At 35.9% G+C, this 27,269-nt stretch overlaps 1 protein-coding gene across 1 annotated transcript in view; it reads right to left on the bottom strand.

Annotated features, from left to right (window-relative positions):
- The window catches only part of pdzrn4 (PDZ domain containing ring finger 4), a 45,386-nt gene extending 20,238 nt beyond the window's left edge, over window positions 1–25,148 (bottom strand). The window contains exons 1-2 of the mRNA XM_073838238.1: window positions 24,873–25,148; window positions 343–590 (exon numbers count right to left, since the gene is read on the bottom strand). Of these exons, the coding sequence (XP_073694339.1) occupies window positions 343–590; window positions 24,873–24,941 (317 nt within the window). The 5' untranslated portion in view covers window positions 24,942–25,148. The remainder of the gene's footprint in view (window positions 1–342; window positions 591–24,872) is intronic.
- Window positions 25,149–27,269: the final 2,121 nt, after the last annotated feature.

The following is a 27,269-nucleotide window of genomic DNA, read 5'->3' as shown; positions in this document are numbered from 1 at the left end:
ATATGTTTTATGCATACAGAAAGAAAGAAATATATGTATGATAATGTATATGTATTACATATAGTATAAATCATACACACACAAATTAAATAATCATAAATAATACATGTTAATTAACTATTTTAATTAAACTCTACTATTTTATTTACATTTTTATATAATTATGTTTTATTTATAATTAACATTCCATAACTAAAATACTACTACTTCTACTAATGTTACTGTAATCAAAAATATTGTATAATAATGACAAATACACAGTCCAATAAACAGTATGAGGATTAAGTCTAAATCTAATTAAGCCTAAATGTACATTACAGTTCTGGCAGCATATGTATGTACCTGTCCGACAGCAGGAAGGGGCAGATGTCTGGCACAGGTGGGGTGGTGGGTCTCATCTTAGCCAGAGCCATGATGTGCTCAAAGGTGATGTCCGTCTGAGTGCACACGTCCACCACACACACTTCCTGTAGACTGGTCTGGTTCCGGGCCGAGGTTCCTCGCTTCAACACCTGCACCACGATGGGATCCTTCCTCATGGCCTCCACCGTTCCCTCATGACCAGACTTGGAAAATTCACGGCCATTCACCTAAAGAAGAAGGGGAGCAAACCATTTCAAAACCAGTCACAAAAATGATCAGGCCGTAAAATTTGCATAAAGCATTAACTATGTCATAATACTTTTTTTTATAATTATAGTAATATTATATATTATTTTTTAATAATTAGTATATTATCTTTAAACATACAAAATATAAAGATGTCTAAACTAATGATTTTAAGAGAGTTTCAGATTCTTAAATGCAAGCATGCTTGTGTAGTTCTGATATAAAGATTTCAGAAGAGACCAAACAGTGTTCGTAATCATAGTGTCATCTGACATGTTGCACCTGACACCTGTCAAAGCCGCCCCATCAGAATTCACTCACCCGCATCAGCAGGTTCACTGCCAGACCAATTAAATGAGCTTGTTATAAACTCAGCCTTTCAACCATTTATTTAAGACAGAATCATACCCGAGGGAACACACAAACCCCATTACCTTTATGCCGCAGGTTTGTGAAATAACTGACAGGTCAATTCCCCAGTGCTGAAAATATTTTCGTGATTAGTCCTCAAAGTGTAAACTTATTTTACTGGGCCACAAACACACAGAAACTCAACAAAAATCTATGAAAATAGAATGCAATGCAATGCAATGCAATGCAATGCAATGCAATGCAATGCAATGCAATGCAAAAATAAAATAAAATAAAATAAAATAAAATAAAATAAAATAAAATAATAAAATAAAAATATGTCGTAATATAAAAGAAATATTTAAAGTCAAAGAATCCCATTGAATGTATTTTTAATGCACATTAATTCATGCATATATACTGGTCCACAAACACACAGAAACTCAACAAAAATCTATGAAAATACAATGTAATGAAATCCAAAAAATAAATAAATAAATAAAATAAAATACAATAAAAATAAAATAAAATAAAAAACAATAAAAAATAAAATAAAAAATAAAATAAAATAAAATAAAAATATGTAGTAATATAAAAGAAATATTTAAAGTCAAAGAATCCCATTGAATCTATTTTTAATGCACATTAATTCATGAATATTGTGGATTTGAACAAAAAACTAGGTCACATTGTCATTGTCCACACTGAGACTTCAAGGCTTGAGCTCCTTTACACATGATTTATTCCAGACCTAGCCGTTTTCCTTCAGCTATGTGGTTCCTGTGAGGAATAACTGGATGGCAGTCTAATTACACAGGATTTCTTTAAGATTTCGTACCCTCGTTTCACATTTCTTGTGAATGCGGACAACAAAGAGTGGCCTTTAGATGTTTTCCATCTATTTTCTTTTGTTTTGAGGGCAGCGCTTAGCATTTGGCACCTCGGGCTGTCAGGTACAACTGCTGTTGAACGACCTCAACATTCGACACAACATGACAGGAACCTTTGCTCCCAGACATTCTTCAAGTCATATTCGCATCCTGCGATGTTCCTTACTGGAAGACTGAAGAGCAAAGGATCATCGGGCTAGTTGCGTCTCACCAGATGGGCCAATTAATCCAGCGGTAACTAGGGAACAGTCAAAATATGCACACAGAGATGGAGACTCTCTACCTGCTGAGTCTCTTCTTCAGAGCCGGCTGGGGTCATCTGTGCAGCTAACTCAACAGATGCGGTCCTCGGCACCGAGAATATTGCTTGTGTCTTGTTAAAGCTAGTTATTTTTTATTTGGACACAACATAAGGTAAAGGTCTGGTGATGAAAATAAAGGAAAGCAAAATCTTACACCTACAAAAAATATGGCAGCGATGGAAAAAATAGGAGTAAAGCTATTGCTTCACTGTTGGGATACAAGCATATGGCTGTACGTTTGTGGAAAGACATAATGCATATATATATATATATATATATATATATCGGGCGATGGATATTTACATGCATATTTTCTTTATTTTTTAGATTACCTTTACCATCATGCATTGGTAAAAAAAAAAATAATTTAATTGTTAAATAATTGAAAGATGCTATTAAAGATGTTATCAAACTATAATAGTAATACATTATGTAATAATACATTTAATATTAAATACATAAAATATTCTACAATAAATAATAAAATGCTAAACATTTTTACATTTAGATGACCTTTAATAATATGCAACTCTAATAATTTAATAATACTATTATATCATATTATATTAATGCAAATAAAATAGTAATAAATATATGTGAAATTACATTTTAAATAAAAATACATAAATATTATACAATAAAAAAAATTTTTATTTTAATTTAGATGATGTTTAACAACATGCAGGTCTAATTTAATAACACTATTAAAGATTATAGTAATGTAAATATAATAGCCATAAATAGATATAATAATACATTTTTAAAAATACATAAAAATTATATAATAAATAATTAAATGCAAAACATTATTGAATGCAAAACATTTTTACATTTAGATGACCTTTGACAACATGCAACTATAATAATTTAATAAATCTATTAAAGATTATATCAACGTAAATATAAAAGTATAAAAGAAATAATATAATAAATAATAAAATACAAAACATTATTAAATATAGATTTAAATTTAATTTTTTACATTTGTTAATTTAATTGTTAATTGTTATATGAAAGTAAATACAATAGTAATAAACATATGTAACAATACATGTAATACTTAATTAATAAAAATTATAAAAATAATTAATATAGCCTTTAAACTATAAAATAATAAATAAAAAAAAAAGTGTGTGTTACCTAGATTGTTAATATTTGCCATAACATGACAATAATTATTGGCTTATTGGTATTGGTCACAAATTTAACAAAAATGCACCAGTATAATCAATAACAGACCCACTCAGATATCTGTATTGAATCAGTAGACTTTTAACATAAATAAAACATGCCATGAAAATAAGCATGCCATGGTTGGTTTTCAAGGTTGGCTACTTGTTTTATGCTCACAACATTTGTTACTTCCTGTCACTTTCCTAAGAAAGTGGTTTAAAATCAGTTATAGTCAATGAATAGCCACCGGTGGAGAAACAGCCCATTGATTTCTATAGATTTAGATCTTGTCTAAAAGATCAGCAGGTGAAGAAACTCTGAAGTTCACGTTGGTTAACGCTGATCCAGTGCGATATGAATTTAAAGGTCATTAACGTCAATGAAACGTGGCCGGCGCACCACAAAGCTCCACCAACCCACATCCACATTCCACCTCAATACATGACTCTGAAAAGGTCAGGTGCCACCTGGATAACAAGGTCTGAAACTGGAATGTAGCGCAGTCACCTCAGACCCGTCATATTGATTTCAGACTTACAATAGCAGCTCTGCCTCAAGAGGACCACATAGTACATCTGAATGCTGAAGTGGAGAGTACAATGTGTGTGTGTGTGTGTGTTGTCAGAGCTGTCATATTTGGGTCAGTTCTCATCAGGTGACACATATCTACAGGCTTGTTTATTTTCTCCAAGCTGAATGATTTTGCACAGGTGAGATAAGCACAAAGAAGTGATAAGACTGCATGTGTGTTATGTGTGTGTGTGTGTGTGTGTGTTTAAACACATGTGGCATGTGAGATAAGAATTGGATGAGAACCTCTTGGCCAAACGGCGGAAAATGCAACAGCTACAGGCAGACGCACACACAAATAGCATTACGTCAACCCAAAAAGTGCCGAAGGTTGTTGAGAAAACTGACAAAGGAGCTAAATGTCGATGAAAGGCGCCTGTCTATAGTCTTTTATATGGCACATTTGTAAGAAAGTCACACTTTGAGTTGTTCAACACCGTGAATCCAAAAGAAATAAAGCCATGAGAGCATAACATAGTGAAATCCCACCTGGGAAGTGTCAAACAATCAGAAAGGATTCTTCAGGGTATTATGTGTGAGCAAAAACACAATATCTGAAACGGTGCCATTCACAACACCAAAAACATCTTAGCTTTATTAGGGTTGTGCCGATAGACGGTGCAATTGTCTGACAAAAATGGCTCACAAAAATCACAATGTTGAGCCCTAGAGGGAATAAATACGAGATGGGAGAAAAAAAATACAGTTGAAATCAAAAGTTTACATACATCTTGCAGAGTCTGCAAAATAAGAGGGATCATACAAAATGCAAGTAATTTTTTTATCTATTATATCTATAGACTTATTTTGTCTTCTGAGAAACATGTAAGTATCTTCTGAATCATCTGAAGGGCAGTACTAAATGAAAACAAATATGATATTTAGGCGAAATAAGAAAAATGGACACATTTTCATCCTGTTCAAAAGTTTTCACCCCCGGTTCTTAATGTAATCGTATTTCCTTCAGAAGCATCAGTGAGCGTTTGAACCTTCTGTAATAGTTGTATATGTGTCCCTCAGTTGTCCTCAGTGTGAAAAGATGGTTCTCAAAATCATACAGTCATTGTTGGGAAGGGTTAAAATAAACAAAAATGCTGAAAAACCAAAGAATTTCTGGGACCTGAAGGATTTTTCTGAAGAATAGCAAGCAGTTTAACTGTTCAGGACAAACAACAATCACTAAACAAACAAACAAAAAAAACAAAAACAGCTGTGGGTCATTCAGGTAACAACACACTATTAAGAATCAAGTGTATGTAAACTTTTGAACGGGGTTATTTGAATAAATTCAACTATTTTCTCTTGAGGACTATATGTCCACACTCTTTTATGTGAAATCTCTTATTCAGGTCGGTACTAAATAAAAAATAACATGCATTTTGTATGATCCCTCTTATTTTGGTAAAATAATCAACATTTTGCAGATTCTGCAAGGTGTATGTAAACTTTTGCTTTCTACCGTATTTTTTAATACTTTCTCTCGCAATTATATCGTTGGCTAATTATACTGTATACAAATTGCAGGCATCAGGGAGCTGTTATTAATATGTGTATATTATATCACATATTTCACTGATTATTGCTGCTGAAACTATACTATACTACTATAGACTGCCAAAAGTTATAACAAATCAAGAAGAGTGCAAAAAACTGTCTTGAGGAACAAATGCTGTTTGTATTTAATATTACTTTTGTATTAATGTTACTTGTATGCACCATGGGTCTGAGAGTAATGCACTTTCAATTCTCTGTATGTCCTGTACATGTGGCAGAATTGACAATAAAGTCGACTTTGACTTTGACTAATTCATTTTCTTCATTAGATTTTACTGGGAGACTGATAACTAACTCGCCGTGTCGTTAACTATTCAGATATTCAAAAAGAGACTATTAACTATTTGCATATGCTATTTTCCATGTCGTCTCTGTGCTGATTAATCAACGTGGCAAGAAATTAATGAGAGGCAATTAGTCCCCCAACGAAACGCATGACTGAGGGAGAGATGAGGAGAGGAAAAAGTGCAAGGACTTTCTGAATAAGTGAAATTTGGTGCAAATTACTGTCGATGTGTGGCAGCAAAAAGAGTTTTGTCTCATTATAAAGTAGAATCCAAGCATACTAAACAGATTGCAAACAAACAAGCAAAGCGAGCAGTTTAGTCATGATAATAACTTGGGGTAATTAATTAAAATCAGACTCTATGGCACGTACCCACATTATCCACCATTATGAAATGAAACAATTATAAGTTTGACAAACCTTAAACTGAACAAGCAACATTTTTTTTCTAAATTAAACTGCCACTTTTTCTCAGTTAAAACAGGAATGATCAAAATACCTAAATAAATTTAAATATATTTGATATTGAATAACACTGAAACCTTATTTCATATTTAAATATTCAGTACTTAAAAATGCTATAATAACTCTTTATCCATCCAATGACATTCGGTGTTATTTTAGTATTATATACTATTATATTTTTTTCTATTTTGCTTTTTTCTTTTTCTTTTAATTTTAGTTTAAGTTTTAATAATTTCTGTTATTTGCTAATTAGAATTTATTCTAAAGATACATATAAACAATGACATTGTGTTATTTTAGTATTATTTATATACTATTTTTTATTTAGCTTTTTTGTTTTTATTTTAGTTTTAAGTTTTAATATAGTTATGTGCCTCTTTGATATTTTTCTTAAGATAAATATTCATAGGGGAGATATTTATCCATTTAATCACATTCATAGTTATTTTAATTATTTATTATTTAGCATTTTAATTTTAGTTCATGTCTTAATAATTGTGTTATTTATCTCTTTAGTTTTTTTCTAAATATAAATATTATTTAAATAACAAATACAGTATTTAAAAATGCTAAAATATATATGTTCTTTGATTTTTTTCTAAAGATAAATATTATTTATTAATGTATTTATTTTCCATTTAATTATATTTAGTGTTATTTTAGTATTATTTATATACCATCATTTTCTAAATATTTTGCTTTTTGCACTCATTTTAATCTTAGTTTAAGTTTTAGTAATTATGTTATTTGGCTCTTAAATTTTTTTTCAAAAGATAATTATTATTTAAATAACAAACACAAATAGTTTTTAAAAATGCTAAAATAACTCCTTATCCGTTAAATGACATTCAGTGTTATTTTAGTATTTTTATTATTATTATTTTACTATTTTTGCTTATTTTTTGTTTTCATTTTATTTTTTATTTACATTTTAATAATTTTGTTTTTAAAAATGCTAAAATAACTGTTTATCCATCCAATTACACTGTGTTATTTTAGTTTTTTTTTTTTTACTACTTTTGCTTTTTGTTTTCATTTTATTTAAATAAGTTATCATTTTAGTTTAAGTTTTAATAATTTTGTTATTTGCCTCTGCTTTACTTCTACAGATTCCTATTTATTTGGATTCATTTTTTAGTTCAGCTTTAGTTTTACTAATTTCAGTACTTTAATATAAACCTAATTATTTCAGTAATTTGCCAAGTCAACATTTCTAATATTCATTTAGGTTTCACATCTAATATTAAAATTTTATTTCAGCTTCATTTCGGTTACCAAACATTATTTATAACAGTTTTATTTCAGTTTTAATTGTTTTTTTAACTGATGGTAGGTGTGGAGAGTTTTTAGGGAAACCTGTTTGGAATCTTGCAACTCCGCTATTTCAATTAAATGCTATTACAAACTTTACCTTAATTATTCTAAACTGAATTATACTATAGAAATAAGATGTAACACCTTGGAAGGCGTAAGCATTTGCAAGTACAGGCCTTCCCCCACCTTGTCCTTTTTTTTTTAACACGCATATCACATACACAGTATTCTGTGATTACACAGTATCACCTTAGAGATTCAACCGTCTCCGCTGCCATTGCTTATGCATGTGCTTGTGCGGTAAATTAAAATTCCTCTTTAGGGACAAAGAATTACTCCTTAAAGAGGTTTCTGGTGGCAATATGCCACTGCCTTATTCTGTGGGAATCAGGAGGTGGGAGTTTGACTACACAACACAACGCTGACAGAGTTCACCCTGCAGACAAATGTCTACCTTTCACAACATAATTAAATTCTCCATTAGCACCAACCTCGGTTTGATCCTCCGAGCGGTATAAATGCCTCTCATTCTTCTCTATTTTCAGGTACAAAAATAAATAATGCATTGGAAATAACATGCACATATATCACAGAGAGCTGTGTATGTCTAACTAATGAGTCCTTCAGCAGGACCCAGCCAAGGATGACATGGGTTATGACAAACTGCGTCAACAAAACGTTTATTTAGTCTCAGCGCCTCACTACAATAACCAGACGCAAGCAGTCTCAATATGTACAATCATACCACATGCTGTCATAGAGTACATCATGTGTACTGAATCTAGACGCAGGGAATTGTTTTTCCATTATAGTCTACAGGAGTGAGAATAAATGAAATATTCTTAGAATGAGAACAGATTTTTGACAGGGTTGTCTCGCTTTGTCCACATCGCCTGCTCTATTTCCAGGCCTTGAACCTAACATGTTGGGGCTTGTTGCTCTTTCTGGTCAGTGTTGGATTTCACTAGGGTTTCTGTGGCACTAGAAATTGCAAAAAAATTACTTCAAATAGGTTTTCCGCTCCTAGACTCGCACCATTGATGAAGCCAATCACTGTGTCTGAAATCTACTATATAATATGTGAAAAACAGTGTGCCAAAAGGCTAGTTTGTCTAGGGAGGTGCCCTAAAACTTGAATCTGTATTTGGAAAGACACAGAAATTGAATAACACATTATATGGAGTCACTAAAGGGACATAGCCTGCTACATTAAAGTACATAACATTTCACTTGCCGGCCGCATAAATAGAGTAAGGAAACATGACTGATATGACAATGGTAAATGATTTAGATCCTGAGCACCAATGACAAACAACCATTCTTGTAAAATGTGTGATAAGATCTGCAGCTCCATAGTAAACACAGAGTATGAGTGAAAGTGAAAGTAAAAAGCAAATGTGCATTCAAAAACGATTTCAATGCCCCACATATTAATAGCAGCTCCCTAATGCAAGAAATGTATATACAGTATAATTACAATGATACAGAATATGGGGATGATGGTCAGATGCCAATGGGCGATTGGCCAGGATGCTGGGTTTACACCCCTACTCTTTTTTGAAAGACATCCTAGGCTTTTTAACGACCACAGAGAGTCAGGACCTCGGTTTAACGTCTCATCCGAAAGACGGAAGTGAAGTGAATGGAAGTGAAGCGACACAACTGATGGCACAAATCTAATGGTGTGTGCACACTATAAGTGAACTTAATTATTCGCACAAGCAGATTACATACAAAGTCAATTCTAACGTGAATAGACGCGATTGTCGCAAACGTGTGATATCGTGTCTTCCATAAAGGTTGAAAAATTTCAACTTGAGCAGAAGATTTGCATGACACTTTGACACTGGACACGTCCAGACATGTTCGGTTGTATCAGAAAATGGAGGAAAGCATTAAACAATGATTTTAATCACGAGTGACATGCAAAACATCCCACAAGTAATCTATAACACAAAGAGAATATTTGCTTCACGTTTGGTGTGCACACAGCATTCATTTCATTCATTTAGCCCATGTTCATACTACAGTAGTCAACATTTGAAGTGGATCAAAACATTATCAAATTTGTCCTAAAACCAAAAAGAATACCCGTTTTTATCTGACAAAAACGATCCATCAAATGTTGACTATTCTACTTTAACCTTACTTATTTGACAGTTGCGTAGCAAGTTCCTACTAGACTATCACCTACTAGACAGTAGGGCTGCCTTAAACTAAAAAAAAATTGTGGTTGACTAGTAGTCGTTCATTTTAAGCATTAGACGACTATTAGTTGCATGTGTATTAATAAACCATATAAATCATAATAATGAGTCTTTAATTGCCTACATAGCCTAATAAGTGCTTAAGCGCACCAAAAAAAAGCTTGCCACAGCGCACCAGCGGATAGAATAATTATGATTGTGTAACGGAAAACAGCATTACGTTTTAATAATGTATTGATAAACTAGTGCTTTCTTTGTTTTCGTCTTAAGAGATAAAGTTGGCGACACAGATTCGTCATCTCCGCAGTAGTGATGTGCTTGTATGCATGTTTCATACAGATTAAATAATCTGAGAATATTTGTTTTCAATTTAATTAGGTTCATTAAAAAGTAGACATATCACTCGCTATAGATATACTTTTCATGTCTGTAAGGCAAGTATACACAGAGTTTTAAAGTTTCGCACTCAAGCGCAATGTTTTGTTGTTATTCTGAGTGCACACAAATAAACGTAGAGTCTTTACAGATTCGAAAGATGTATTACTTTTATCTGTATGACCAAAAATGACAGAGTATTTTAAGAGCAAGTGACCACATGTCATGCAGTGAGTGCGCTACTGTTCAGCTTCCACACTCCACACAGACACTTGAATAGTGCCATGTAAAATTTCTACTACATACATCTTTCAGATGAAAAGCCATATTTGAGGTCCATGAATGATAGGTGAGCATTTGGATGTCCAGCCTGATGTACTATATTACCACATAGACCAGCCGTAAACGATGTGTACCATATATTTTTATGGCAAAAATGCAAGTCTGCAGCATTTAGTCTCCCAAATGTTTTGAAAGAATTTTAACACTGAAAAATTACACATTTCAGCTTTAAATCTACCAACCTTCAAAACCACTGATCCTTACTAAAGCAAAAAAACTGGACCAAGGCCTGAATTTAGCTATTGGTTTTGCTGTGCAGTTGAGTTCACTTCAAGGTTCACCAATAAATGTCATGGCGAAAATGCTGTGGAACAAGCCGACATTAATCATAACCATCACCACAACAGAACAAGGCTATGCAATACAACAATAAAAGCAGGGAAGACCTAAGGTTCAGGGTTAAACCTGCCTTTTTTGTACATGCTGACGCTCACTTGACCTAATGCTGAAATCTACTGATTGTTCCTGAAGGGCATTGAACCTGGTGTCTAAGCCTTAAAATGCCTCAGGAATCAGTCAAGCGAGCCGTGGAGAGTTATGGGTACTGCAGTCAGGCTGAGAGAGAGAGGGAGAGAGGGAAAGACAGATCTGAAGGTGATTTGTGGTTTCAGTGGGTATGCTTCATTATTTCAGCTGATTTCGCTGGTAGGAGTGTCCCACCATGCCTCACTAATGACTTTAATGAAGGACTCTTCTCTAGAGAGACGCCAGCTCTATTCCAAAGCCTAGTGAGCTAGCTTTTAAGGCAGCATAGTAACAGTCACAGTACCTCAAGTGATTGTTTTGGAATGCTCTACGTAGGTAGCAACTTAATGTGCCACACAAATCAACTCACATTTGATTTTGATACATTTTGATGTTAACATGCGTTTATGTATAAGAGACTGCAATCTTTAGCTTCTTCTGTGGCGTTTCAGCAGATGACGTAGGACAGAGCATAGCACAAGCTCCAATGAGAATATGCTAGTCTCCCGAGAACCAAGTTTTGTTTACAGCAAAGGAAACCGAGTCTTCTCTTGGCTTATATCGAAATCCTCTGACATATTTCTTTACAAATCCTTTTTTTTTTTTTTTACTTCTAATTCATGAATGGTGTTGTGTTTTGCTTTCTTAACTGCGCTTCCACATATTTTTTCTGTATATTTTTCTTACACAAACGCAGCACTTCACTTCAAAAGTGGAGCACTTTTTATGATGGATGTATGCACTTTATTGGACTTCAAAATCTCAATGCTTATTCACTACTATTACAGAGCTTGGAGGAGCAAGGACATTGTTTAATATAACGCCGATTGCATTCAACTGAAAGAAGACAGTGTTATACATCTAGGATGTCTTGAGGATGAGTAAATCATGGGGTGATTTTTTTTTGGATGAACTATCCCTTTAAGAAAGATGCAAACAGATGGATTCAGTGTTGTAGTAAGCAGTCTAATGTAGTGGCTTATCTTCCACTGTGAAGTTCATTCATGTGTCTCCCTTTCAGACTGACTCTAATAGATGCAGTGCGTCCGGTGCCAGGGGCTTATTGTCTGGTACTTCCTCCTACACACATTACCCACAGATTAACCTTACATCTGCCATCATTACAGGCAGGAACAGCACAAACAATAGCCATATGAATGGACAAACACACACATACACTAAGTACCAATATTTCTAAATTAAATCAAGGGAGCTGTACAGTAACTGCTTTATAATCCAATGCATCCGAGTTCAGAAGGAGGTCAGAGCTTGTAGCAATGACTTTCATAGATTTTGACAATGCATAAAGATCTGTTCTGAGTTCTGAATTTAAAGAGATAGTTCACCCTCATGCCGCTCCAAACTCGTAAGACCGTCGTTCATCTTTGGAACGAAATAAAGATATTTTTGATGAAATCCCAAAGCTTTATGACCCTGCATAGACAGCAACGCAACTACCACATTCAAGGTCCAGAAAAGTAGTAAGGACATTGTAAAAATTCATATCTTAATTTGTGTTCTGAAGATGAACGAAGGTCTCACAGATTTGAAACGACATGAGGGTGAGTAATTAATGACAGAATTTCATTTCTGGGTGAACTATCCCGTTAATATGCTAAATAACCTGAGGGAGGTCTTGTTGTTAGCAAAGCAGAAAGACTCCTGTTGTTGTACTTTTCCACCATAAAAGCACAGAAAGTGGTATTGCACACTGGTGTGCCAATCCAAACACATTTCTAGACAAAAACACACAAATCAAAGTGCACATTATTGTGTGTGGATCTTTTGTCTTGCATCCCACGTCTGTGGATCCAAAGCCTGATGAATGTGTCTGGCAGTAGCGCGTGGGCTGGCACGGGTCGGTCATGCTCTGCGTGTAGCTAATTCACCACTACAGGTGTGGCACATGGCGGCCGCCACCACTCATCCAAAACAGACATCTGCTCGCCATCAAATCTGAAGCCTAATATTACGATTAATCAAATATGAAACCCTGCACCTTCCGAGTAAAACCAGGTACACTGTGCGAGTACTTCAATGTGTGAACGACAGATTTAAATCTAATTATAACAACCCTTTAATGAGCTACCAGCCGTGAGATTTTTTCTCTCTCTCTCTCCCTGAATGTGTGTGTAATTCCCGGCTCTTCCTGTTACACGCCAATTAGCATTATTCCTCATGTGTGGAGTCGGATTCCGCTAGGCGGATAGAAGAAATAACACACGCCTTCACACCTGAACAGTCTTCAAGAGCACGTTAGATGTGTGCGAACGGACATCTAAACACACGCTTGCTTAAAGATGAGTCTCTAACTCAAACAGACCCATAATGCACGCCACACTGGGTTGTTTTGCAGTGCAATTTAGCTCCATTCAGCCTGTCGGCAGTCAGTCAGCGCCTGCTTTTACAGTTGCTCAACGGATGACTTCAAGTATGAATTGGGCATAATTGGCTAATCAGAAATAGACATGGAAGAATTTGAATGAGCAAAATGACAGAAAAAATATTTCTCGTAGGATAGAGGACAAGGATAGGGACACACTTGTGACTCCATTAAATCAATATTTATCATTGCAGATGTATTAATATAATATAAGAATAGAGTAGAATAGAATAGAATAATTGTTGGATACATGTGTACTAGATTGTCTAAGCTTAATAAACTTAATATATATCTTAACATATGTGACCCTGGACCACAAAACCAGTCATAAGGTTAAATTTTACAAAACTGAGATGTACAAATCATATGAAAGTTCAGTAATTAAGCTTTCTATTGATATATGGTTTGTTAGGATAGGACAATATTTGGCCGAGATACGTCTATTTGAAAATCTGGAATCTGAGGGTGCAAAAAAATCAAAATTCTGAGAAAATCACCTTTAAAGTTGTCCAAATTAAGTTCTTAACAATGCATATTACTAATCAAAAATTACATTTTGATATATTTACAGTAGGTATTTTACAAAAAATCTTCATGGAACATGATTTTTACATAATTTCCTAATGATTTTTGGCATAAAAGAAAAATCAATAATTTTGACCCATACAATGTATTTTTGGCTATTGCTACAAATATACCCCAGCGACTTAGGACTGGTTTTGTGGTCCAGGGTCACATATGTGACCCTGGACCATAATAACCAGTCATAAAGGTTTTTTGAAATTGAGATTTATACATAATCTATAAATAATAAATAAGCCTTCCAATGATGTATGATTTGTTAGGATAAGATAATATTTGGCCAGGATACAACTCTGGAATATGAGGGTGCAAAAAAATCAAAATATTGAGAAAATTCGTCTTTAAAGTTGTCCAAATGAAGTTTCATGCATATTACAAATCAAAAATTAAGTTTTGATATATTTGCGGTAGGAAATTTACAAAATATCTTCATGGAACATGATCTTTACTTGATATCTTAATGATTTTTGGCATAAAAGAAAAATCAATAATTTTGACCCATTCAATGTATTTTTGGCTATTGCCACAAATATACCTGTGCTTTGTGGTCCAGGGTCACATATGTGACAACTTCTCTATATGACAAGTAGCCTGGTCTCTTCTATATTCTTTAATAGTCCAATGCTGTTTATCAAAGCAAACAATGGGACACAAAACTGCTAATTTCCTGTAAAGGATCTCCTCTAAGACTTGAACCCTACTGATGTTTCAGAGAGCGGATCTGGTTACAGTGAGGAGACTCCACGGTGTGCCCCACAGATGGGCCGCTTGATACTTAATCCACAAACGGACGGCGCAGGAGACCTCAGAGAGCTGCTAATGACTTTTCAAGCACGCTAGAAACCCAACTCAAGTTTGATAGTGTCACAGTATTGGATGAACATACAGAACCCTTCCAAGATGCGCAAGTTTAGACTCAGTGAGTGACAAGCAATGACAAGGGAATGAGATCTACAGGCTTCAATATGACATTTACACAAATACAGACCAGTTATTGCTTCAACAAATTACAACCAAATACAGATATGAATGACTGGGTGTTTCTTCAACCATGAGCAACTCATATTATATTATCTCATTTAAAATAGGGGTCGACTGATTATCGGCGCCGATATTAAGCATTTTATGGTTATCGGTATCGGCCATTTTCAAAACAAATTTGGCTGATAAAATAATTTAAAAAGCATTTAAAGAAAGTTTTTGTGACAGCCCTTTCATTTTGACACCAGAGATATGTATCGGTTCAAAATATCGGTTATCGGTCTACTTGATCTTGATCAGTATCAGCCCTCAAAAAGACATATCAGTCATTCCATATTTTGAAATTATCTTTTTTTTTTTAAGGTAATGAACCTGTGGGAACTTTTCCGCAAGACGCAAAATACATAGGGCCATGTACATTTTGTGACATACTCAATGTAAAATGTCCACTAAGTGGCACTAAAAGAGTGTTTTTTTTCCCCCAGAACAAATAAACATACATACGGTACATTTTATGTGACAATGGTTTTGTATGTCACCGAAATGTCCGTTGAGTGGTGCTATAACTCTAATGCTCTGTGACATTTTAAAATAATGTAGCATCTGCACTACACCTAAACCTACCCGATAATATGAACAAAAGCGAATGTGACAAGAAAACGCAATCACAAGCAAGCCGTTTTAGCTTGTTTTTTGATCTGTCATCTTTCAGCTCTTTCATCATATAGATAATACCGTTTTTAAAACAATAAATACAAAAATGTACGAATATTTCAAGGATTTTAATATTTAAAGGACTAGCTCACTTCCAGAATAAAAAATTCCTGATAATTTACTATGTCAAGATGTTCTGTAAGGTAAGGTCTTTCTTCGTCAGTCAAAAAATTTTTTTCGAGGAAAACATTCCAGGATTTTTCTCCATACAGTGATATGCATTTGTGGTTAAAAAGTATATAAATGTATTTTTTTTTTTTTTTTAGAAAATGACCAATCATTTTGCTAGATACTAGATAAGACCATTATTTCTCAGCTGGGATTGTTTAGATCCCTTAGAAGCTGCATTGAAACTGCAATTCGGACCATCAAACCATTGGCCACCATTAAAGTCCACTATTTGGAGAAAAATCCTCGAATGTTTTCCTCAAAAACCTTAATTTCTTTTCGCCTGAAGAAAAAAAGACATGAACATCTTAGATGACATAGGGGTGAGTAAATTATCAGGATTTTTTTATTTATTCTGAAAGTGAACTAATCTTTTAAGAGTCTGTCAGAGCAGTACAACAACATAATCCACACATAAAAGGATGCATGGATGTTATTAAAAGAACCTGACTACAAGATCAACACATTTACAAGGAATGTTTGAGTGATATCAGCTTATCATTGCTGTTGAATTAAGGATGTCACAGCGTGCTGGTGTCAGACTCAGAGGAAATGACCTGGGCCAGTTTGTGTCTCACACTGACAGACTGTCACTCACACAGGGGGCCGAGGCCAGCCAAGAGGAACAGACAGGAGCAGTGACCTCCCTGTATGTGTGTCTGTGTGTGTGTGTGTGTGTGTGTGTGTGTGTGTGTGTGTGTGAGATGTGATGAAAGGTGAAATGCATCCAATCCTGTCTGCTATTGCCAGATGTAAGACAGCATGTCCACAAAGACACAAGGTCTCTCTCTATATAACAGTCCATTCAAGTGTACAAACAGTGTGAAGTAATATCAAAATTAGTCTCTGATAAACACTGCAATTTCAGCCTCCTATAATTCCTCAGCCTTCTGCTCTGTTTTCTCTCAGAAAATGTCTCACCTTTGCAAGAACAAAAGAACAGACAGAAAGTGAGGTGGGGGAGGGGTATCATCCACGTTTCGTGTGCCGTACAGACACAAGAAGCCACCGAGATCCATTCCTGTGCCTTAACCTTCCACACAGACGCTTTATTATTTGATCCGCATAACAACCTTACCAAGTAACTGCGCTACTGCTGAACTGCAGCGCTCACAGATTGTTTTAATATTGCAGATACATCACACACAACTCATAAATTATCTGAATTTGTCTGAAGAGCTCTCGAACTGTAATTCTCCCCAATACACTGGCAGCTGCACAACGCACACGTTATTTCCTCCCTGGGTCCTCGGCCAGATTGGATATTAGGAATCGTCATCTAGACGTATGTACCTGCTAATTGTGTGTTAATTACAAATGGATCAATCCACAATCCTCCAGTGGACTATAAACCTGCTATATAGAGCCAATCAATGTAGAACAAATCAACGAAAACAACCTAATTTGAAGAATGCGAATTGCCATTTGAAACCACTTTTAATAGCTCAATGTATTTTAGATTGAAATATGATATCCGGTGTGCAATTTTGGTAAATTTTTATTTATAGGAAATCAATAATTTGATAAATACGTAAATAAATCCAAAACAACCTAAAGTCATGAGTAGCACAGGTTTATTTGTAGCAATAGCCAACAATACATTGTATGGGTCAAAATAATCGAATTTTCTTTTATGCCAAAAATGATTAGGATATTAAGATCACGTTCCATGAAGATCTTTTGTACATTTCTTACCATAAATATATCAAAACTTAATTTTTGATTAGTAATATGCATTGTTAAGAACTTAATTTGAACAACTTTAAAGGCAATTTTCTCAATATTTAGATTTTTCGCACCCTCAGATTGCAGATTTGCTGTATTTCGGCTAAATATTGTCCTATCATAACATATCCATACATCAACAGCAAACTTATTTATTCAGCTTTTAGATGATTTATAAATCTCAATAAAAAAAAAAAAGACCCTTATGACTGGTTTTGTTTGGTCCAGCGTCACAATGAGATGTATTCATGAATTGCCATTTTTAAAAGAGTAATTTCATGTATTTCACACTGATATTCATATTCAGTGTGGGGGGAAAACAATTTAGCTTGATTTTATCCATAGAAAATCAATTGGATTGTGAAAAACAAAACTATTTTGTTATTGGCTAATATTATTTTCAGGCCTAAGTGACATCAGTAAATAAGCAAAGTCATTAAACGAGGAAGATTAAATTCGGATTAAATATTGTGCAGACTGAATTGATGAATCGTTCACTATTAGACCAGAAAAATGCATTAAGTATTTTTGGGCTTATGTTGCCTATTTTGCTTAATACGTGAGGCATTAACCTGGTTCTTTAGCATTATCAGTGATTTTAATCCAAAGACCGTGACAAAAAACATCTCAGAATGATTTTCTGATTTTTTTTTCAATGCTAGTTCTATCACAATAGTTCTCATCATTAATTCAAGCGAACAGCGGTATGTAGATTTAATGCCCTATGTTTCATTCGTGTAGCACCCATATGTGTGACGGAGGTGCAGCCCCTTTTGACTTGCCAATTGGGCTGACTCACAGAGGATTGCATGATGAAGGAAAGACAAAACTCCATAACTTCTTATAATTACCAATCAGCTCTGAAGCCCAGCACTAATTACACACCAGTGTGTCTAGGGCAGACAAGCAGGTCATCTCCACTGCGGTTCCAGACAAAGAACTTTTATTATCTCTTCTGCTGAAATTGGACAATGATTGTTTTAAAAATGAAAAAGAGATGCTAGGATTGGGTTAAGAATATAAAACGACAAGTTTGGGACAAAGATATCATTTATGCATATTCATAATTTTTGCTTTGTTTGGAGTTCATAATTTCAAAAAGGAGCTGATATGTTAGTCGGCTTGTTCTGAAAGGGCAAAACAATACTAAACTCTTAAAAATAAAGTTTTTTTTACTGGCATCAGTGGCTCTATGAAAAAAAAATGTAACATCCATGGAATCTTTCAAATGCAGAAAAGCTTCTTTATAATTGAAAAGATTCTATAGATTTTTAAAAATGGTTCTTGTAGGAACTGTTCACTGAAAAGTTCTTTGGGGAACCAAAAATGGTTCTATGGCATCACTGCAAGAACACCCTTTATTTTTAAGAGTGTAACTGCAACTTGGCCTACTAAAATGTGTTTAAAAAGGGAGCTGTTAGTTAAAACCTATATGCAATATATCTTCCAGAGTGTCTGGTTGATGCAAAGTATATTTCTACATTGCATGGCTAGTGTGTCTGCACAGGTGGTGTACGGTTTAAGGGAAAAAAATGAGAGTAGAGAGAGGGGCTCATAGTGAAGATCTTCAATCAGAGGGTCTGACTGGTCGAGTGGGTTTGCTATACGGATGTAAAGGTCAAGCCTGCACTTTTTAAAATGAAATAACACAAAAAAGAAAAGGTCACCTTATAATTTCACTTGAGAGACAGTCATACAGAAAGCAGATCAGACAGAAGTGTAAAATCTCATGAAACTCAATCCATCTGAGCGGTAGAGACAGTGACAGCAACGATAATGACCCCGTTGGTACTTCTTGTTACAGTCTGTGATAAGAAAAGATTACCTGAGTGCAAACTTGCACAAACGTATTAAAATTGTGGCCGATACCTAGGAGCTGATATTTTTGTTCATGCTGATAACCAATAAATGGACACCGTTACAACTTAAATAAATGAATAATTCAGCACTAAAAACTAAAATCATTTTAAAATATTTTGAAAAATAAATATTCATTTGTGTTATTCTCAAAACTACCTAGATATAGTGGAAGTCAACAGTTTACAGAATCTGTAAAATGTTAATTGTTTTAACAAAATAAGAGGGATCATACAAAATGCATGTTATTTTGTTGTTTATTACTGACCTGAATAAGATATTTCAAATAAAATATGTTTACATATAGTCGACAAGAAAAAATAATAGTTGAATTTATAAAAATGACCCCTTTCAAAAGTGTACATACTGTACGCTTGATTCTTACTGTGTTGTTACCTGAATGATTCACAGCTGTTTTTTTTGTTGTTGTTGTTGTTTAGTAATAGTTCTTCATGAGTCCCTTGTTTGTCCTGAACAATTAAACTGCCTGCTGTTCTTCAGAAAAAGCCTTCAAGTCCCACAAATTCTTTGGTTTTCCAGCATTTTTGTGTATTTGAACCCTTTCCAACAATGACTGTATGATTTTGAGATCCATCTTTTCACACTGAGGACAACTGAGAGACTCATATGCAACTATCAGAGAAGGCTAAAATGCTCACTGATGCTCCAGAAGGAAAAAAACATGCATTAAGAGCCAGGGGATGAAAACTTTTGAACAGAATGGAGTGGTGTAATTTTTTACTATTTTGCCTAAATATCTTATTTTTTTTATTTAGTACTGCCCTTCAGAGTCTACAGAAGATAGTTACATGTTTCCCAGAAGACAAAATAAGTTACATTTATCCTGATCTTCAAAATCAAAAAGCATTCACTCCCCGGCTCTTAATGCATGGTTTTTCCATCGGAAGCATCAGTGAGCGTTTAATGGATCTCAAAATCATAGAAATTGTTGGAAAGGGTTCAAATACACAAAAAAAGCTGAAAACCCAAAGAATTGTGGGACCTGAAGAATTTTTCTGAAAAACAACGGGCAGTTTAACTGTTCAGGCCAAACAAGGGACTCATGAACAACTATTATGAAAAACACAGCTGTGGATTATTCAGGTGACAACACAGTATTAAGAATCAAGTACTGAATGGGTCATTTTTATAAATTCAACTATTATTTTCTCTATCTTTTATGTGAAATAACTTATTCAAGTCAGTACTAAATGCAGATTCTGCAAGGTGTATGTAAACTTTTGACCTCAACTGTGGATAGATAATTGATACATGGAGTGATGATGGATTAATAATAGATTAATGGTCATGTGTGATTCTGATAGCCGAGATAGCTACACATTCAAATGAAGTCTAAAATCTGGCATGCAGTAAATATGAAACCATACACACAACAGCAGGTAATATGGTCCATCTGGTAAGGAAGATCAGTAGCTGCGTAAATGACATGAGACACAGGTTTAGATGGGGTCATCTGCTCTCTTTCCAGATCAGGAGAAAAAGACGAACTCAGCATCTGTCATTTCACTAAAGCAGAAAATCACCAGGACCACTGCGAGAATTGAGTCTATTTTTAGCAATAATTATGCAATCATTTCATGCATGCTAGAGCCAAAAAGAATGATATGGGCTTTAAATGAGATTACCATCGTATGCACACACACACACTTCGCCTGGGCTGGAGTTGGCAGGGTCTGCTGATATGATCACCTCAGGGTCTGTGCTATCTGACAGGCTTATCATCCAACACGCTCACAAGATCAATCAAAACTACATGTTTCTCTGTCTTTCCCTTTTTTTCGTTCCACACCCATTGCATTTCATCAGCAAGGAGCATCGTTCTGAAAAAGGCTCCGGGACAGGAAGATGGATGAGAGTGTTCTGGGAGAGAGACAGGGGACGTGGCCCAACAGTGACGATGCCAATAAGAGAGACCTTGGTTCAGGCAGGAGTGTGAAGCATCCTTACACACATACACACTCGAAACTCAATCTTACACACTCACAAAAGCCAGTTTCTTTTGGCAGGTCTCTCTAAAGGTTGCCCTCCATCTGGAAGCCCATTAAACTTGAAGGATATGATACACTGACTGGCCAATTCACTCGCACAGATCCAGATCCATATGGTTGTTAGTGCTCTTGGGACTAACACTTCCTCTGACCCTCGATGGACACCGTTGGGGATCGCAGAGGTAAACTGGCGCCAGCTTTTCAATGTTAATTAAAAATCAAGATCTTTTGGAACAAGGTGAATTCTAAATAGCAAATGGAATTGACGTAATTCTAAGTTCTGCATCTGTGTTTTCATGATATCTCTGAAATTCGTGGAACTGCAGGTGCTAAAAATGAGCGTCTGAGTGAGAGTAAATGAGTGGGAGGTGATATCTCTCATTCTCCTCCCATGCTGATCCACAGACTGGAAATTACACCGAGCATCTGTCCCCATAAGGGATCCTGACCACGGCCATAAACTGCACTGCTCCCATGAGCCTCAGTGTTTCAGCTCGACTGAGTGAAATAGCCTCCATCACCTCATGCTACTACAGATACGCTGATCAGCAATTACTACACTTTTAGCGATTACTGGGGAAATAAATGCATTTACATCTAGTAGCCTGACTCTGTGCACCTTGTAGCAGTAGATCAATTTTTAGCACAAGACAAAATCTTTAAGTGAAATCAGAGTTTCCATAGTAACAGCATGTTATGAAATAAGTTCATTATACCAGTTTGACCATCTTTAATTGCTGGTGAAGAAAATCCAGCTCAAACTCTGAAAGCTTATACAGTTGAGTAGAAAAGACAAATTACTTTTGTATTATAAACAAAAATGAATGATTCATCAATATAAATACATGATGCCCAAAAAGAGTGAACTAGTTAGTAAATCCAAGGATTTAGATATTTTTTTTCCAACTTGCACTATGAACGTTAACACAGTTTGTTCAAAAAGTGTCCATTTTATGCAGATACCAAATTGTTAAATGTATAGAAAATGAAATGAAATTTCTGTCATTAATTTCTCACCCTCATGTTGTTCCGAACTTGTTAGACCTTTGTTCTTCTTCAGACCACAAATTAAGATATTTTTGATTCACAGCAAGGCAACGTTCAAGGCCCAGAAAGGTAGTAAGGACATTGTTAAAACAGTCCATGTGACATCAGTGATTCAACTGTAATGTTATGAATCTACGAGAATACTTTTTGTGCACAAAGAAAACAAAAATTATGACTTTATTCAGAAATTTCTTCACTTCCGTGTCAGTCCTCGATGCACATTCACGATAAGTCTGGGCCTTAAACGTGGTAGTTGTGTTGCTCTCTATGCAGGGTCTGAAAAATCTCGGATTTCATCAAAAATATCTTTATTTGTGTTCTGAAGAAGAACAAAGGTCTTACGAGTTCGAAACAACATGAATGCAAGTAAATAATGACAGTATGTTCATTTTTGGGTGAACTATCCCTTTAATTCCAAATATCGACAATAACTGTATTATTAAGTACCCACCAGAATGTTATCATCTCATGTTTGCAGTCTTGTTTCCCACAGCACTGCAAAAATAATGATTTTCTTAAAAGTTATCTGATTCATTGAGTGTTTATATCTGCCTCAAATCAAGTCATCTGTGATAAGATTTCAAATGGCATCACATTTTAAGCCAAATTAAGGTAAAATCGCTCAGACGTTACAATCCAAAACTTGATCTTGCTGACGGAAGACAAACACACAGCAAAGTCCTCTGAGACTGAGAGTAAGAGAGAGAGGGGAAAGAGTGAGGAAGTACGGGTCTTTGTAATGTGGCTAACAAAGAAAGAAGAATACATTTCCATGGTGAGCCCGTTGAGGGGCGAACACTCACACTAAAGTCATAAATCTCACAGACGACCACCAGGGCTAACGGGGCTCTGCTGCCAAGAATAGTGTCAAAAATTGTCAAAGGGCGTGAAATTGCAGTGTAGGCGTGTGTTTGTGTTTATTCATGTCTGCTTCTTGTTGTGACTTCAAGAGTAGCATGGTGCAACATTGTCTTTGATTTCTTTTCGCGAACATAAAAGCTTGGAAATTTAAATTGCCGAATAACAGAAACATCTGAGGCAACGCTTCCTTGACACACTTTTCGCTTCAGCTAGGGAATTCACCCCACAGAGAGTAGATCCAGATTTCCCTTTCCTTTCAACCTTCCTTAGTACCTTCATCCTTCCTGGAGACATTGCATTATTCCTTTCTCTCCCCGCACTACGTCGAGAGTTGAACTCCGCTGCTAAAACAACAAAGGGACCAACATGTGACATATAAAAAGTCATCTCATGTCAAGCAAAAAGCTAACCGTAACCCTGCCAGACACAAACACACATTCACAATCTCTAGGGTGTCACAAAACGCTGCCAGCCACTCTTCCCTCTAAAGAGCAAGTGCTTGTACAAAACTCACAATCACAGGCAATACAGCACTGCTATCAGCAAGAGGCTATCCGAACAAGTCACTCTAAACACAAGCCCACTGTTTTGAAGCAGTTAGGGATCAAACTTCCATCACCTCAGTCCAGTCGCCGGCAGGGATAATCTCCCAGATTGGCTTCCACACAGAGACAAAAGGCACAGTTTATCATCTAATTAAGGTCTAAAGCCATTTTGTACAACAGCTTAATGAGGCGGCGATCAGAACAACATGAAAATATTACTTTGCACGCTTGCTTCTCAGGAGGGAGCGAGGAATCTGACCTCCCGTTGTGCACAGGAACATGGGTAATCTCACAGCTCGGAGAGGAGCTGAGCCAAGAGTTGAGCCAGTCAGAGACTAGCATCAACCCTAAATACAACCCCAACTACAAAGACAAGGGTTGGAAACATAGTGGTACTAATCATGATCATTGATCTGGAATTTGCACCTTATCCAGACTTGCTTCCTTCTTGCAAATCCACAACGAAAAGTCAAGTTTCATCAGTGTGGGAAATCCAAAATTCTCCACCTCCTACCTGTGAGTATCTTGTACAACAGCTGTACCCAAATAAACAAGAACATGAGTAGAGTTGTAAAGGATGTGTGCTGCAAAACTTCCTTTGATCCCTGACAAATGCTTCCAGGTAAGTCGCCAATGCAACTGAGAATTCATCACACGACACAACAAAGAGTTCCCCTACAGAACTCTTCACACAAGACTCTGCAGATCCAAACATAGAGCAACTACTAGAACGAAGGTTTGGAGTCAATAGCCCCATGGGTGCACTTCCACCAGAGTTCGAATCCTAGCTTGTGGTCATTTCCATTCCCGCACCTCTTGCGCTCTCCCACTTCCTATCACCTCTCTGACTTAAATCCAAAAAAGGGTTTCCCCATCTACTACTTGGAGGAGTAGTGCCCTGTCCCTTGAAACAACTTGTTCTACTTGCTTTATTCTTATTTCTAGGGTGCTTTGGATAAACAAGTCTAAAGAAATTGATCCATTTATCTAACCAAGTTGCCTAGAAAAGAAGGCAGAAACTTGTGATTTCTGATCTCATAACTCAACTTCAGAAGGGTTTCAGGATATTCCCAAGTAGGTTAAACAAGTCGACTCACCTGTGCGATCTCATACAGCAGCTTGTAGTGCTCCTCTCTCTTCTGCAGCGTGCACAGGTTGCAGCCCATCTCGCCGTCGCGGGTCCCCCAACAGATCTCTGGCAGTAGTGCACGCACACAGGCACACCGGGGATTTCCCTCAAACGTTGAGTAGTGTCTCTCATCAGTGGGTACCTCTCACCCCCTCTTCTTTGTGTAAAAATCACGCACTGACCGGCCTTGCAGGATTCCTTGTGAATGACTGTCTGTGTGCGTGCATCGTACCCCCTCGTTCTCCCTGTGTCTCTCTCATCCACACTAGCTAGCAGTCATCCACGCACGCTGTACTAAACCCCTCTTCATAGAGACACACCCCCCTTCTCTCTCACTCGCCCATCTCTCTCTATCTCTCTCGGTTCCTCCCTCTAAAGCTCAGTGCACATGACTACACCTACTTGAGCTCATGAATAATAATGACTGTCTGTTGGTTATTCATAAAAGATGATGCGTAGAAGGTGCTGTGACTGTGTTAACTGGGTATTTATCTCAAGGCATTAAATAAGGTGGTAACGACCACCAACTGAAGAACTAAAAATACGTTTCTCACATCAAAAATCAATCCAAAAATACATAAATTTGTATTATGTTGTTCATTTCACAGTCATTATTAATGCTGTATTTCATGAATAGAAATTGGCCTTGTGAAATAAGAATAGATAGTTTGTTTTTAAGTGTTTTCAAAAGGGATTTCAACCATTTTGTGAATTCAGACATGATGCAATACACCAATAAGAGATAAAAGTCTTTTATGTAACGCAGAGTTTTTATCCTAACCAGCCGCAACAGGACATTTTGTCAGCGGCAATTTCTATGCCTGCTGTGTGGGTCAGCATCGCCCACTGTGAAATGTCTTTGATCCAAAACCTCACAACTTTTTACTCTACATTAAACATCAAATATCATTTGATTAGCTGTGAACGCATCACCCTTTGATGCAGGTTTTGCTGTCTTTTCTCTGTCTGCAACCTCCGGTTGCAATTGCCTCCCTAGTGTTCGTTGCAATGAACTTTCAATGTGTTTGCGAATCGCCAATGTTGGTTTGCATCTCCATTAAAGTAACAAGAACTCCTATCCTTTGCTTAGTTGGACTTGGAGTTGCTTCCAAAGCTCAAATTGGATTTGAAAATCCCATATCCCAAAGAATAGTTTGTCATAAGCATTCAAAATAAATCTAGATAAATTGCGAACTTCACCACCCAGACCTTTACATTGGCACTGACATTAAAGGATTAGTTGACTCCTGAAATAAAATTTCCTGATAATTTACTAAATTTCACATCTTTTTTTCTTTAGACCACTACTCCTCGACTGGGATTGTGTAGAACCCTTTGAAGCTGCACTGAAACTGCAGTTTGAACCTTCAAACCATTGGTTCTCATTGACGTCCGCTACTGTATATAGAGAAAAATCCTGGAATGTTTTCCTCAAAACCCTTAATTTCTTTTCGACTGAAGGATTTGCCACATATGTGACCCTGGACCACAAAACCACAAAAGTCATAAGGTTAAATTTTACAAAACTGAGATGTATGCATCATATGAAAGCTCAATAAATAAGCTTCCTATTGATATATGATTTGTTAGGATAGGACAATATTTGGCCGAGATACATCTGTTTGAATATCTGGAATCTGAGGGTGCAAAAAAATTAAAATACTTGGAAAATCACCTTTAAAGTTCTCCAAATTAAGTTCTTAACAATGCATTTTACTACTTAAAAATTACATTTTGATATATTTATAGTAGGAATTTTACAAAAAAATCTTCATGGAACATGATATTTACTTAATTTCCTAATGATTTTTGGCATAAAAGAAAAATCAATAATTTTGACCCATACCATATATTTTTGGCTATTGCTACAAATATACCCCAGCGACTTAAGACTGGTTTTGTGGTCCAGGGTCACATATTCTGTAGAAAGGGAGGAAATTTAATAACCAACTACTACGACTATTTTGAATTATGTTTGGAGACATGTGCAACTCATACTTCTACGGTCTGCTGCATTTACCCACACATGTCAGTGGTTGATAAATTTAATTTATGTTAGCGGCTTATTGAAAGACAGTGGTCCAGTAAATATGCAAAAGAAACGGGAAGAGACACCAACCACTATTGATTGTCCTCAAATTGGTTTCCAGACTCACAGTGAGAGTAAAAGAGAGAGACGTGTGATGATAACAGTATACCGTAGAGGCAGTTGTCCACTGGCTGCGAGACAGCTCTCTTGGGAAGCAATAATCCGATTTGTGGAGCTTTAATTTCACTCAGCAGGTTTGGAAAGGATCTGAGCCAAATTTGCCCCAACAGAATCTTCCCTCTCCCAAACACAGCTCTCTACAGTCCTCCACAACAT

Source organism: Garra rufa, chromosome 4 (assembly GCF_049309525.1).
Source record: "Garra rufa chromosome 4, GarRuf1.0, whole genome shotgun sequence".
Taxonomy (NCBI): domain Eukaryota; kingdom Metazoa; phylum Chordata; class Actinopteri; order Cypriniformes; family Cyprinidae; genus Garra; species Garra rufa.
The sequence above is the reverse complement of the archived record's forward strand: the minus strand, read 5'-3'. Positions and strand labels throughout refer to the sequence as shown.